This window comes from Colletes gigas, unplaced genomic scaffold, assembly GCF_013123115.1.
Source record: "Colletes gigas isolate AHSC1104 unplaced genomic scaffold, ASM1312311v1 Colletes_gigas_Sc00048, whole genome shotgun sequence".
In the NCBI taxonomy this organism is placed as follows: domain Eukaryota; kingdom Metazoa; phylum Arthropoda; class Insecta; order Hymenoptera; family Colletidae; genus Colletes; species Colletes gigas.
In genome coordinates this window covers 562550-578602 of record NW_025106677.1, presented here as the reverse complement: position 1 = coordinate 578602, position 16053 = coordinate 562550, and the positions used below count along the sequence as shown (strand labels likewise).

The 16053-nt window shown below is 36.8% G+C and overlaps 1 protein-coding gene across 3 annotated transcripts in view; it reads left to right on the top strand.

The window, feature by feature from the left end:
- LOC122403310 (rho GTPase-activating protein 32) overlaps positions 1-3873 on the top strand; it is a 62840-nt gene extending 58967 nt beyond the window's left edge. For all 3 annotated transcript variants that reach the window (XM_043406777.1, XM_043406776.1, XM_043406778.1), the window contains exon 8: positions 812-3873. In XM_043406777.1, coding sequence (XP_043262712.1) covers positions 812-3337 — 2526 coding nt within the window. In that variant the 3' untranslated portion in view covers positions 3338-3873. The remainder of the gene's footprint in view (positions 1-811) is intronic.
- The last annotated feature ends 12180 nt before the right edge of the window (positions 3874-16053 follow it).

Here is a 16053-nt window from a genome sequence, read left to right as displayed (position 1 = left end):
CGTAATAGAAATAGTCGTTTTGGTACTGACAATCAATCGTTAATTATTTTACGACAATCCAAAGTAGTGGTCATTTTTTTTGTTATACCAATATCGAAAGGTGGTTAGGTTAATTGATCTTGATCTCGTAGATGTTTTGTTGTTATTCGTAATTCGAAAAATTCGTCCTTTTCATAGAAAATTTCAAGGCTTCAGTTTACAATAATGACCTTGGTCTTCTTTATATACTTTATTAGCCATATCCAAGCTATTTCTTCGTATATATTCTTTATCACTATTTCTCAATCATTTTCTTTCATTGTTTTTATATTTATTTTCATTGCACGAACGTTTTTTACCTCATATTTATCACTTCCTATATTTATTGTTTCCATCCTGAAGATTGCAAGAAGACTGTTACATGTAGCTAAAGATATCTAGTGTTGTATGTCCTTTTTCTGTTAGATAATTGAATGTTGCTAACGTCATAGAGTTTTTATATGATTCCATCCAATGAGTAATGCATGATTTGACAATAATAGGTTGTGAAATTAATTGAAGACTATACATATAAACAAACTAATAAAGAAGAAAAAAAACGAGATTACTATACATGTGACATGTGCCTGTTTTCCACCGAGTTCCTCAATTGTAAAAAGCTATAATTGTAATATGTATTTTCAAACAAAAAGTTATAGAAAGGTCAAGTACATATGTCACAAAATGTAATAGGTCGGACCACGTGTTTGATATGTCTGCTATAATACAAGAACAAAATACATGCAAAATCTATATTATGAAACCGGTAAACAAATATAATATATTTTTACAGGTGATGGTATCCGCAGACATTCACAGCATGGACACACCATCCCCCTTACCTACGCCAGGGTATCTTCCACTGTTATCAGAAGCTTCGACTCCACTCACACCTGCCACATTACATGGAACCCCGCATTCTGTGTCACCTATACCAGTCAACAGTCCTAGGATAAGTTTCCGAAGTTTCACTTTACCGTTAGAGATCGACGATGAGCAGGGCAACGCGAACAAACTGAATAGAACTAGCGTGTCTTCCGATAAATCATCCGACCCTAGTCATAGATTATCCGTAAACTTAGAAGGACAGAATAACGCTAAATCTTGCGAGAGGATAACGTCGTACGATAAACGCGTAGATTTGTACGACGCTAAGGAATCTTCCAACGCTCAGAAGATTTTAAAGGAATCGAATCTAGTAGTATCGGACGTAGTCGACCAAGAGATGACACTTTGTGATAGGCTAGCGTCTCACCTTAGCGAGACAGACTCCACTAAAATAACATCTCCGTGCAAGGACGCGGACAGATCGAGTTCGTGTCCCGTCGATGAGAGCAAGTCGTCTCGTAGCGACACCAGAGATCCGTTGGACGTACGGAAACACGATGCACCGAACAGCAAGTCCGTTAGTTCGCAAAATGACGACGCCATAGCTGGGAATTCAAACGCACATAGAAACGAATTGTCGGGATTGCCGTTATCCAATGCAACCGATCTCGATTCCCCGATGTCCTATGAACAGACCATTGAAGATCTACCAGACTCTGGTTTTGTGATTTGCGATAGTTCCGACAAGATGTTCACCAATACGGAAACGCCGCAAATGGCTACGAACACCAACGATTCCGGTGAATGGGTGATAGTCGAGAGAACCGGCTCGATCACAACGCCAACGAGCGAATCGAGCAGCCCGAAGGATCCATTGGATGGCACCGTGAATCCGGCGATAGCTACAGACGCGCCACAATTAAGATCGATATCGGAGAACGTATCCAGGACATCGTTGGATCTCACAATGGGCTCGACCGTGGACACAGACACGTCTTGCATCGGCGTCAGTGACTTGACCGAAAGTCCTGTTCTTCCTCAAGAGTCTGGAGAGATGACTTTCGACGTGGCCGATAACAGGGAACTCGGGGAACACGCCATCACCGCGCAAAGGACAGCCGGGTCTTTCGATGGCCAAGCGAATTTCAGGTTGGGCGATTCCGGGAACAATTTCTCGAATATCGTTCACTCGTCCATGCACGACCAGGATAACGGGAATCAGAAGATGTGCACTGTCAGTATAACGGACGTTCGTTTGAATCAGAAGTCTACGGAAATGGATCACGAGGTCACCGCGTATTACAATCAGCTGGATAACGCGAAAACGTTCAACAAGAATGACAGTTCAACGAAGAAAAATTTTGGAAACGAAGAAGCTTTCGACAACTCTCAACGTACCTCGAGGAGTCTAGACTTTCAGCAGCAAGATATCCGACGTTCCTTGCAGTTGCATCGGAAACCGCAGTTCCAGAGTGCCGATTGTCGTTCGTTTACCAACCTGTCGAACAAGTATCAGGATCTCGAGTTATCTCTCGCCAATGCTGACAATAATAAGCAACGTTGTCAAAATCAGAAGCTAGAAAAGTGCCAAAGCTTCGAGTACGTCTCACCAAAAGAACCGGCTAAGAACAACCAACAGCACAAACAACTTCCAACGTGCACCGATGAGAACTCTAAATGCAATAACGTGAAGACCATTCAGCGGCAGGAACAAATCGAGATGGTGATCCCGTCAGAGAATGCGGCGGAACCCAGTGAAATAGCTCATCATCCGGAGGGAGCGTCCGAGACGACGTCATTGGACTCGTCCTGCTCGTTCTCCAACGCGTCCTCACCAGTGGATGATTCGATCGTTCTCCGTGACACGGCAGCCATACTGCAAGAATTAGCGTTGCAAAGATTATCAGGTGGTATGGTGGGCGATCTGTCCATTCCTCCAAGAAGAAGGTACGAAGCGGAAAGTAACAGGGATCGAAGGAGCTTCGACTCTGAGATCGGAAGAGAAATAGTTCGCGAACGAAAGATGCGACAGGAACTGGACACCGCTCGAGGAAAATCCGAGGAACCACCCGTGAACAATGCTCAACATTTGCCACCGTGTTTGAGGGCGCGTCACGCAAGAGCTACTCGAGCGTCGTTGAGTCGATCACTGGACGAGGCCAAGTTTAATAAAATGACCGAGGAGGCATGCTTGCCCGTGAAACAGGCCACGGAGGATGCACAGCACAGCTCCACGCCGAACGTTGGGGCTAGTTCGAACAACTCCAGAAATTCCGATAAGTCTAATCTAAAGAACCTCGGTGGCTTAGACCTGGGTGATCCCCAATGCAGAGAAAGGATAGAAAAGTACAAAGAGGAGAGGAGGACGTTCTTGAGGGACAAGTACAGGTCGGAAAGTTTTCGTGGAATGTTGTCAAAGGCGGAGGACGACGGAGAGCAAGCCCTTTTGACTAGGTTAAAACAAAGAGCCTCTAGGCCCTCCCTTCATTGATATTAACGTAATATTTATGAAATACTCTATCGACTTTTCCGCGTAGATGCCTCTAATGCGTCGCACGATGAATTACATGTATAATTCTAGTAAACTGCTGGCTGCACTAATCACGTTTAACCCTTTGCTCTCAGAATCTCTTTTAAGTTAGGGAAGGACAATAGCGTATGTTTTGTTCAATGTAAAAATACAGTAGTGCATGGTTGAATTTCTACAATTTATCCCTACTCTTGCCTCACCACTCAGCGTGTCTCGAGTTCAGCGAAGTCTGACCCAACAGAAAAGAAAAGAGATTTTTTCAAACTTTTTATTCTCCGTAATTTTCATCTGATCTTTTTTAAAATGATGCATTACAAGAAACTACTTCAAATTAAAACGTTACACGATTCAGTAATATAGTTCCTGTATTTTATTACGTATTAAACTAAAATTGTTTAAAAGGTTTTGTAAACACACATCATTTTATAGACACAAAGGAGAATGATCTTTAATATAATTTAAACTACTTTATTCCTTGATGAAAAAAATCTTTTAACCTCCGCTTCATCTCCGTTTGTTTCTTTAGTAAATAAATCTCTGATTTTCTGCATGTCACAAAAAAAATTTCACTTTTCGTTTCACATATTACTGTATTTTTTAAAATCTGTTTCCAAGTATTTTGAGTATTTTTTTCAGTTATATTTTGTCAACATGTATCCAAAATATTGATACAGTCTTTGATATTGTATTTGTTTTAGAATTCGAAAAATTCAATTTGAATCGGAGATCTAATTTTAATTTAGCGAACATTCCTTGGAACAAGGATTCTAATTTAATTTATGTGTAATGAAGAATAGAAACTTAGTTATTGAATCGTGTAACAGTTTAATTATGAGCAGTCATTGATCAAATAGTTTGATTATGCATCGATACCATGTTTAAAAAGATGACATTAACTATTCCCTTTCTTTGTCAATATTCGGGTTCACTTCTATGAAAATAATCTTGCACACTAAAATTTCTCTATTGAGTTCCGAATTTAATGAAATTTAACCATGTATTACTGTATTTTGTACGAAGAGAACAACAAATGATTCATAACAGTACTTTGTGGTACTGTAGGTGATAGGAAGTCCATTAAGTTTCAGAATGCATACAGGGTGTCTCGTTATTTCTGGTATAACTGAGAAGAGGATGACTTCCAGCATTTATGAATAGGTCGAAAATTGTAGAATAAAGTTTGAAGCCTCATTCTAAAAACTTTTGATCTTGAAAATGTACTACTCAGATTGTAATATAGATGTAAGCCTAACTTCTTTGGGATACATGAAATGTATACAAGTTGGTTGCGCGAAGAATCTGGAGAGAAGGAGATAGCCAAACGAAATAGCGGGGAGTAGATTCTCTATAATCTTGTGCAGTCAATTGATTTTATTCTAACCACAATTCGTTTAGTTTTTTTTTAACGAATTTGTCAATGTTCATGGATCAATTAGGATGAATAGAGCTTTACATTGAGATCCCATTAACCGAAAGTAAGTTTGTTGCACGTTTAGCCCATGACTTTATTTAAACAGATCTATTCAAAAGTACGAATTATAAGGGGAAAAATTTGTTTTCCACTTTCGACGTATTTTTTTTAGCAATAAATCAGCCCCATTTTGATCGAGACACTGTACAAACGTACGATTATCTCAATTGCAAATTTTATAACCCTAGAAAGTTTTACTAACGCATTAAAAAAGGAATGTAACTGTTTGCCATTTTGTTTTTTTTTTTATGTTAAGTATTAGTATACGTATTTAATAATATTTACAATTTTTTTTATAAGAAAAGATTTATTAGAAGGGTCTCAACAAACGCATTAATTTCTCGTGTATTAAATTATTAGAGTGCAAAGGGTTAAAGGATGAAATCCGAGAAAGTTAATCGAATACGAGTGGCATAATAATGATATTAAAAGAATTAAATAAAAAAAAATAAAAAAAAGAAATTAAGGAAAGAAAACGGTCTGCGATCGATGTTTTCCAAACGAGTTCGATCGAAGCTTAAAATCGATGGAGAAAAACGTTCGGTTTGTCGCTGTTGTTAACAGAACAGTTCGATGACTTGAGTGTTCTTAATTTATTGTACATGTATATGTATGTACACGTAATGATGGTTACGTGTATTAGATTATTTCTGTTATTGTTACGAATCTATAAGAATCATTTTCCATTATTGTTATTAATCGCTCCCAAAGATGTCTCATTAGACTTTTGTCGTTTGTCGCGCTGTTCTGTTAATCAACTAATCCAATCGATCGTGATGTACCACATTCGGGTCCACGAAACGAGTTCGTTGTCAAACCCTTTGCACGCGAAATTTTCGTTTCCGTCACCGAAGCCGGTGAGCAAATTGTTTCGAATGTTATTAGGAAAGTTAAGTTTAAAACGAACAAATTTATATGATAATCTGTAATAGTTACAAAAACAAAAACACAAAAAAAAAATATCTTCGAACGATGCATGTATAAGAGATATTATATAGTTTATAAACATTGTAATACGTTCACGTTTTCTACGTTGTGCCGTTCGCTCGAGGAACGACGACTGTAAAACTGTAAATTCTATGAATATTCGTTTTGATCTGGTCTCGACGCGTACCGGGTGCAAAGGGTTCAATATGTATACATATATTGTAACCACGCATGCCTTCGTAATTGATTAACGTAATGATATAGTTGAGTTAAGAAAATCGATACGCTTCCGTTTCCTGTAAATTTCGTTGTTGCTCATCGAACCGAATATTTTTATACGACAAGGCGTTTACCACGGAGAAAATTTGTTCGTTCGATGATTGAAGCGTGTATCCGGAGAATTTTCTCGCTTCTTATCGTGTTTTTTTCTTTTTTTTTTTTTTTTTTTTTTTTTATTATTTTTGTTAGCTCCTTTTTCTCTCTCTTATTTTATTTTTCTCCGTTTCATATGTTTTGCGCGTACGTTTTTCACGCCGATCGCTTGTCACATCTAAGAACATAACACACGTAGTTAGAAATTTTTTAAATATGTTACACCGTTTAACGATTAATATCGAGAAGTTAGAATACTCGTTACTGTTCGTGTTCATTTTTCTCCTACTTTGCTATTAATCTTTTTGTTTATTATAAACGTTCTTGAATGTTTCACGAGTTCTCGTTTCTGTGCCTTGCGCGCCGCTCGGATACGAAAATTATTTTCATTTTATAATTTACCGTATTATTCGTAATATTCGGTAACACGCGTCGATATATTATCTTTCTTACCGTGGACTGGTCTGCGGCAATCTATACTGCGTCTTCTGTATATGCTAATTATTATTTAGTCGATATGTAATATATTAATTTATGTATTTTAGTTTGGTTATCGACGAGAAGAAAAACCTTGCTCGAAATCAAGATTACTATCGGAAAAGATTGGTTTGTTTAATTACTCAAATGGCAGTAGTCGCGCGTACTTTAGATTTCAATTGACGTAGAGAGTTCTATCGTGTCGCAAGATATGTAAACATCTTAATTTATACACTTTTTTTTACACGTATTATTTACACTCGTATAATTATAGTTTCATTAACGAAGAAGCACCGTTCTAGCAAGCAACAATTTTTCGTTTAAAATGGCTCTTCTGTCCCGATATTTAGTTACTACTTAAATTGCGCATTTTAGTTGTTTTGTTAATTTTGCGAAGCGTTAATACAAACAGCGACACGAACTGCTGCGTAACATTATTCCTGAATCCATCGTCGGTGAGATTTGTCGTGAAAATCGACAACATTCCAATCGTTCTGAAAATTGGATCATTTTCCAAGTCACGGACCTCGGTCTCCACGTTTCCCCGTTAGCGGAATGCGCGTCAATCAAAACGAAATCAGGAGCACCGAATTCTGTGATAGCATTTATATAACTCCATAACGAACCAATTAACAGTATCTATCTCACAATCTAATAAACCGCCAGTGTATTGTACATTACGATCTCCGACGAATCGAAGCACGAGACTCGGAGGATCATACGTTTGTAATTCTGATAATGCTCAAAAACGAAGAAAAAAAAAGAAAAGAAACATTTGCAAGAAGCTGTCGTACGAGGGTAGCGAAGTTGCGCGAGACCTTTTAACCCATTGAATTACACGAAGTTCGTATAAAGGGTGATCAAAGACACGCGACGAAGAATTTCAGGGTGCATAGTGTTTATAAAAATAGAAATAATTATATATGCTTTTTTTAATTACAGTCAAATCTTGTGTTTCCAAAAAGATCATCAGAAATTGAATATTTGTGACACTTTTATGTGGTTACATGACAATACAAAATTGTAAAATGCCATCGTCTGCGAACTACGACAAAAAAATTCCACCTCCCAGTAACCTCATCCATTTTTACAGCGAAAGCCTGGGCAGTTCTTGAAGCTCTTAATCACATACGAAACCACATTTTCATCGACTCAATGAGTGCACTCATGGCAATAGCAGATGTAAATCGCGAAATCAAAGATGAAGTCATTCTAAACATCCATTATATCTGTACGGATCTCATCAATAACGGTAAACAAATAACCCTAGCCTGGGTTCCATCTCACCAAGGCATCAAAGGAAACTAGGCAGCCGACACAGCCGCCAAAGAAGCAACAGCATTTCTATTAGATAATATCGGCAGACAAGTCCCACACACCAAGACCTCATCGTCGCATTACGCCATATCGAACAACAAACATGGAATAAAATATGGACCACATCTAAGGAAATAAAAACACACGACGTTACCCAAGACTTATTCCAAACAATGCCTAGCAACAATATGAGAAGGAAAGACAGGATAATCATGGCCAGGCTTAGAACTGGTCACTGCAAACTCACACATGAATACCTAATTAAGAAAACAGAACCACCAATGTGCACTGTTTGCACGAAAATCATTACAACCAACCACTATTCGAATGCAGAAGATACAACACCCAAAGACAGAAATATAAAATAACATCGACGGAAGTTCTGACGACAAAGAAACACATAGAAAGTACCCTAAACTACCTAAAGGACATCAACATTTACCACTGCATATGATCGGACAGAAAAGAAGGAAACAGGTCCTAATCGTCGCTAATGACCCGTAAGTCGATGCGACGTAAAACCCGAATTAAAAAAAAAAAGAAAAAAATTGTAGAATCAAGAATACAAAAGGTAATAAAAGAATTGAACTTGAGTATAGTTGGATTCCTCTACTATGAATTATTTTGATTTCAACTGGCATTGATAATTTTGTAGATACAGAAAGTGGTGAATAGTCCACTGAAGTGTACCATAAAAGCCCTGAAATTCTTCGTACCTGTTTTTCTAACGCTCTGCATACGCTACAACATCAACCATTAGTGATCTAATATTTTGTGTATTTTTTTATGCTACAATAACGACGTAGTGTACAACATAATCGTTTCTCTGTAAACCAAAAGAGCAAAACGCAACGACCAAGCACAGATACTTTACTCGAAGTCTTAAAAATACTCGAAGCTATTAGTTACATTTCTATTTAAATGTTTAACCGAGAATTAATACTTACTAAAGAGAAAGTACGCGTTGAGTACTCGTAGAAGAGGAAAGAAGGTGATGTTTTTTAATAGATGTTTAAACAAGAAACGATTAACGAGTGAGTGGAAAGTGTCGCGAGGATCGAACGTTGCGAAACGAGAAAAATATAATTGAATTTAGAGACCCGCGTTAGAACGCAACGAGGTAATTCAACGTTGCGAACAATACTAGTTGGACGGTGTAATAATAAAATTCGAAGCAATTGAATATATTCCTCGTCCAAACATTCTTTTCGCTAGCATTTCTCCTGTTCGATGTACCACGCATAGTTCGCGCGATACTTGTCGAAGCGTTCGCGAACTATATAATTTAACCCTTTGCACTCTAAAATTATTTCGTTTCATGACCGCCAATTGTGAAATTAAAAATAGATTTATTCGGATAGAAATTTACAATTGTTCTTTTCTTGTGAAAAGGGAAGTACTTGACTATTTTTACACAAATCGTTAACATATTAAATTTCGAGTGAAAAGGGTTAAAGATTGTACGAGGCAAATGTTGCTACAGTAGATGCCAAAACGATTGCGACAATTTCTATTCGAATGCTGCAATTTTTTTCAGTAGTATCGATATCGCATTTTTTTTTTATTTTTTCATATAACGATGAATTTCGATCATTCGCGGAATCGAAATACCCTTAAAAGTATAGAAACTTCTATTGTTTTGCGATTTCATGATATTTAACTGTTTAATTTTGGTCAATTATGCTGGGTGTTCGTCATATATACGGTAAAAATTTAATGGGAGATTCTAGAGAGCAAAATAAGACGAAAATCAAGAATACTAATTTGTTAATTGAGACTTCGTTAGAAAATTATTAACGTTTAAAGTTCTTGAGTAAGAACCACTATCGCGCGTGCGCATCTGTTCGCAGATTGCCGTTCTACAGGCGGAACTTTAAACGTTAATAACTTTGTAACGAAGCCTCAATTAACAAATTAGTATTCTTGATTTCCGTCTTATTTTGCTCCCTAGAATCTCCCATTAAATTTTTTTCCGTATAGATATGGTACAGCCTGTATAAATCTTGCAATTCTAATCTCATGCAATAAACTGAACGCATCAGCGAATGCTGGAACATCGAACGATCGGTGCTGGATTCCGTTGTTGACGATAAGTTCTCGTCCTCGCGTTTGATCCTTATTATTAGCAAGTTACGATATGCATGCACAAGTAGCGTATCCCAACGACGAAACTATGAGAGAAACGAACCTGTTTAGAGATAAAAGTATCTTAACAACTTCAATAGTCGCTTCCCTGGATGCCGCGTTTAATAGAAAAGGCCTAGTTAGTGGTATTTAAGTAACGCCTAAAAGAAAAAGAAAAGAAGAAAAAAAAAAGGAACTCGAGGATTCATCTATTTACGAGTACTTCTGCACAATATTATGCGCAATAACAGTACATCCGTAGGATGTATATTTTTAATAATTTGAAATTCTTGCGGTTATACATGATAATAGGATATAGTTGTAGAAAGTGAAGAAGAAGAGAAGACACGCGCCTACTAGATATAATACTTTCCGTGAAGAAGAAAAAAAAAAGAAAATTGATACGCGGACTAATAGTAATCTTGTTTTTGAGTGTTGAAGACCCACCGTTCGACAAACTGGACGTATTTTTGTCACTTCCTCCACCTGTATCTCCCCCATTCGCTTTTTTTTAGTTATCTTCATCGTTTTACGACTGTTTTGTTATTAAGCGATACTACTGTTTTGCCTACTACGATTATAATTATAATATATGGAAAATTATATGTAAACAAATATAAATACTATAAATATTGGAGAAATTATGCCGATGGTGTGCTTTCTGGAACCTGTCAGTGATTTTCTTTTCGACGGCACTGTGCTTTCCGTTGTTAGATCAGGCAATCCATAGTGTTGTTTGTTTATAGATCGTTTGTTTATAGAACAATATCATTGTATTTCTTATAATTGTAGGCATCTGTCTCTAATATGCCTTTCGAGAAAACTTTGTAATTTTTGTATTCAAATTTAACGAACAACGTTAAAAATGCGAAAATATGAAATTGAGGATTTTGTAAAAGTAGTCATGTTTTTAAAACTTTTCAATATTCTTTTTAAAGATTTACACTTCTATGCCAGGTTGAAAAAATTGATTTACTAAAATCATTTACCAAACCAAACTTGTTCACGTGAGTTTTGAAAATATATTTTCCGGGAGACACAATCAATTATAGAAACATTTGTTGTCGTTTATCGATCAAAGGCGAGAAACCTTATTGCTAGAAACTTTTAATCTGAAAGTATACATTGTCCATAGTTTGACAAACGTGTACAAGAGTCTTTTAGAGTTTTTGGTCGGCTACCCATGTGAACAATTTTAATGGGAAATTCTAGAGGCCAAAATAAGACGAGAATCAGGAATATCAATTTGTTGATTGAGGCTTCGTTAAAAAGTTACTAAAAAATTAAATTAAAAAACTTCAAATCGTTCTGGAAAAATTATTTTTGGTTGCGAGGGATAATTACAATCATTTTTTATGAATAGACATAACCCCGAAATCCTACGCACTTTCGAGAAAAAAATTCAGAAATGTGGGCAAATTTTTCGACAAAATTAAAAAATTTCAAATCGTTCTAAAAAAATTATTTTTAGCTAGGGGGATTAATTACAATCATTTTTTATGAATAGACATACCACTGAAATCCTACGTACTTTCGAAAAAAAAAAATTCTTTACTGAAAATATAATTTCTGGCCAGAAATGTTCTCTCGAAATTTCATGCCATATGTTTAAAAAATCATAACTTTTGAAGAGATTGGAGGATTTTAATGTTTCAAAATGCAAACAGATCGTTGACCTTGATGTCAATTGTTGACCATTGAATAACCAATGATTCATTAAAACCATTACGAAGTCACAGATTAACCCCTTAACCCTCATATTTTTCGGATTAATGATCAGTTTTCTTTATTGGATTTGTTTCTAAGCTATTTAAAAATGCGGTTTTTATTAATTGCAATGTTATATCTAACGTATAATTTGAAGGAAAACTAATATTGTCATCCCTTAAACCGTTAGATTAAGCAAATATCGTTTTTCAACGCAGTCAGACTCGGGCATAAACGTTAAGAGATTAAAGCCTTCTTACAAGAATCCCCTTACAGTTTGATGCACGATCTCTCAACATTTCGAACGCTTACGAGAGAGAAAGAGTAGACCTCTGGTGACGAGTACGGGAGGTGATGCTACAAACTTATAACCGCGAAAGGAAATGCGTTAAGTTTGGTTATGTTAATTACGGTGCCCTATCAAAATTTCGTCCACCATATAGAAACGACCCAGTAATAATTCGTCCAGGGGCGTCGTATTCGAGCGTATCAAGCCTATAAAAGACCTTTGGTCTTTAGTTCCTTATCGTATCCTTGTCGCTCGATTCGGTGTCTATTCAATACCCACTCGATATTCGTCTTGTGTCGTACGAGCGGTGTCCCGGGGGCGTGTATCGGCGATTTAATAAGGCAACCAGGCGCCGCGTCACATTGTCATCTCGAATAAACTCCTTTCGAGCCGGTCTAACCTCTTAAAACGGTAAAGGACCTTTGGTCTTTACTTCTTTAAACGCGGTGATAGAGTGGTTGAAAGGTGAGGACCACTCGGGCGGTGCCGGAAGAGACAGGAGTACGTACAGAAGGGGGTTGGCTGGGCTGCCTTTATGCCGTACCAACGAGGGCCACTTCAGAGGGCAGGAAGCACAAAGGTGAGGGCGACTCCGTGACTATCGCTGAATCTTCCACGGTAATTATTTTTAAACACGTCCTGGAGATACGAATCTTTAGTGGGCTCTAGCACCGAACAGCCGAGTAAACTTCTCGCATCTCCGTAGCCTAACTAAATAACCGGGCTAATTAGGCTGTACCCCGTGCCTTCTTGCACATTGTAGCATACAGCGTCGTGAATTTTTTTTTTTCTTTTCGTTTTTACGACTCATTTCCTCCCTTTCGTGTCACGCGGTCTGTCTGTGTCGTTGTTAGAAATTTTGCGCGAATAATCGAATGTGAAAGGGTTAGGTTAGGAACGACGCTAAATTTTATTGTTCGACGGTTAGTACTGGTTGATACTTCCGGATGTAAGAAGCGTTAGCATTAGTTAGCTTCTTCTGGAGTTAACTCTTACGTCAATAACGTAAATATGATACTTGTATTATTAATATTGTATTCAATAATAAGTACGTGGGTACCCAAAAAGCACTGCTCGAGTAGAGTCAAATATAAGATAATGACTTTGCTTCCATTCTTGACCATCCACGATGCATCGCGTACTGTTTTCAACAATTTTAACAAACTATACTCAGAATTATAATATAAACCGATTTTGTTGATATTTGTTGCTTTTGCACTCTTAACTTCTTACTTCGTAAAGCGTGTATTATTAGTTCGATGTTAAGGGAGGAGTCTCATGTAGTAACATTAAAATTAAATAGTTTTAAAAAAATTGTTTAATTTAGATCTTCAAGCTGCAGGGAAAAATTTATTTTAGACTTTCAGTTGTTTAAACTCAACCAATAATTGACTTTGTTAATCTTTTTCAACGATATGGTCACTATATGTCTGCAGTATAATAGACATTAAACAATGTTCTTAAAGTTAAGTTATTTTAGCTGAGTTTAAACCTATTTTAAATAGAAAAAAGCCTGTAGTTTTCTAAAGAAGATTGCGCTCTTTCTGCATACAATTTTAACTTGTGAAGTTTAAAGACGTTATAAATAAAAAATTAAATCAAATTTTAGGTTTGATCCCTGAGGAAAGTTGTATCGAAGAGAAAAAGCTTCGTTTCGACTCGATCGTTTTGTTAATTATTGACTTAGCAATAATTTAAAAAATATGATTTCAAAATTTTTAGTAGAAATTTTTAATAGGGTTTTAAAGTTCGATTTATTTAATCTGTTATTCCACTTTATATTGAAGTCGATTGTAGATCGAGAGCGCCACGTAGTCGATCGGTGAGGGCGCCACCATAATGCAAGCGGATGCGCCACCTTGATTGGTTAGTACGTCTTGCGACACGTAAAAGAGATGTATCGGAATACAGTTTTTCTATAAAAAAGTTATCTCGTGTAAACTATTTCTTCTTAACCTGTTCAACTCCTGCCACGTACGTCATCAACATTTTATTTCCATTCCATTTTTTATTTCCGGTTAACAAGATCTTGCGACACGACGCCATTTATCTTTCCCTTGCAAGGTTAATCTCTTGTTTGTTCCAACAAATTACAAACTGTTGACGATGTTAGAGCAAACATCATTCGCGTTATTGGTAAGATGTAGCCTCATTTATGTACCAGTCATCGAAAATTGCAGTCGTGTTGATCGTTTAAACGATATTGTGCTTCGTGTAAAAGAAAACGAAAAATTAGTTTTCTTTTTATTTCGATTCAAGGTTCTATCGCCATTATTGGAAACCCTGTTTTGTTTTCAAGATGATCTTAATTCCGTCCTCTCTAACGTTTCGAAATCGATATTTTTTCGTTATAATTTGTAGTCTGCGCATTGAAAGATCCCAATAATATACAACTTTGCTGTCCTTCCCTCTTTCTCGCTCCCCCTGCCCCCTTTTTCTTCCTTTTGTTAATCTTTCTCCGTCGGTCTTTCGATCGTCGAGTCTCTCTGTCCTTTCGTCGGCTCTCCAGCAGCACGCTTTCACAGTGTGCAAATCGAATCAGAACGCCCCCGCAGGGTCGTCGACAATGTTATTTGTTAGCGGAAGTGTCGTAGTAACCGAAGGTTGAAATGAGGCCAGATTGCCCAGGGTGATCAAGTTAAACGGCACGTGGGCAGTAATGCCGTTCCCTCCACCACGAATATCCTCTGCTCGTCGATCCTGATCCTTCCTCCAGTTCTCGAGACATCAATGGGGGTGGATCGTCTGCCTTTGTATCACTCTCTCTCTCTCTCCCACCTTTTTGTCTCACTGTACGAACGGCAGCGAGTTGTCTAACTTTGTGTATTAAAATTGAGCTATTAGCAAGAATGAGTAGGGGAAGTTCCCTTAGTACTTACGGGTTTAAGGACACTTAAGGTTTTTTTTATATCATCAAAAAAATATAATATTTGATGCCTTCTATACTGTTTCATTTATAATTTAACGATATTAAATATCAATGTAAAGCAACAAAACAAATAATATTATTATGATAGTTAACTGAAACTTTGGTTAAACTTTGATATAGAATTTGAACAGATCATTAGGTGTTCCCTGATACTAGATATAGCGTAAGTTCGGAGCGTAACTCAATACAGTTTCAATGTAATTTACAGCGATCGTAAACATAGTCATTCGTATATTCATTACATATATTATTCTGTTTAAAAAAACGTGTAACAGTGTAATAAGATTTTATTTGTGTCACTTGGTCAGCCTTTAGCAACTATGACAGCAGCGATTTGTTCAAAATTTAGTATAAAATTCTGGTTAGCTTTCGATGTAAATAGGAAATATATAGCAAAGATGAAAGCACAGAATCTTCAGTTTCCACTGTCTTGGAGCAGTCTAACAATGCGTATTAAAAATAGTCAAACTTTAGATGCGTGCAGTTCCGAAACTATTAGTGCTTTATTCATAATTGAGTCATCATTAGAAGCGGTAAACTTTCCCCTTTGAAATGGTTTTTGGTTTTTGTCGATCCGACTTTTCGTTTTCGAGATATCGTAATTTATGTAATGGGGTAATTTTTTTAATTCGACTATCTCTGTCTCCGCGCGTGAGTCGCGCTACGCACTGTTTACTATTTACGCGTGAGGACAATGACCTCGCGCCGATGTCAACAATGAGACGTAAACAAACGCTTCGAACCCTTATATCTCCGGAACTAACCACGCGATCGACTTGTTTGAGCACTCATTTTAAAGTGCGCTTCATCCTCTATCCGTAAAATATATCAACTATTATTATTTATGCTGTCTTCTATATTTATTTTTAAATTTACTTTGACACTATGCATTTAAAGAAGTTTTAGCAATTTCTATTAATTATACGACTGGTGTGCCACAAAACTGGACTATAAATTGTTTATTTAATTGAAAATTAGATGCTAGTCGTAACAAACCATTAGATTATTCTTGCTAAATGTTTTGGACCAACTGTTTATAATCCTCGTCAAAGTTATCAATAAAA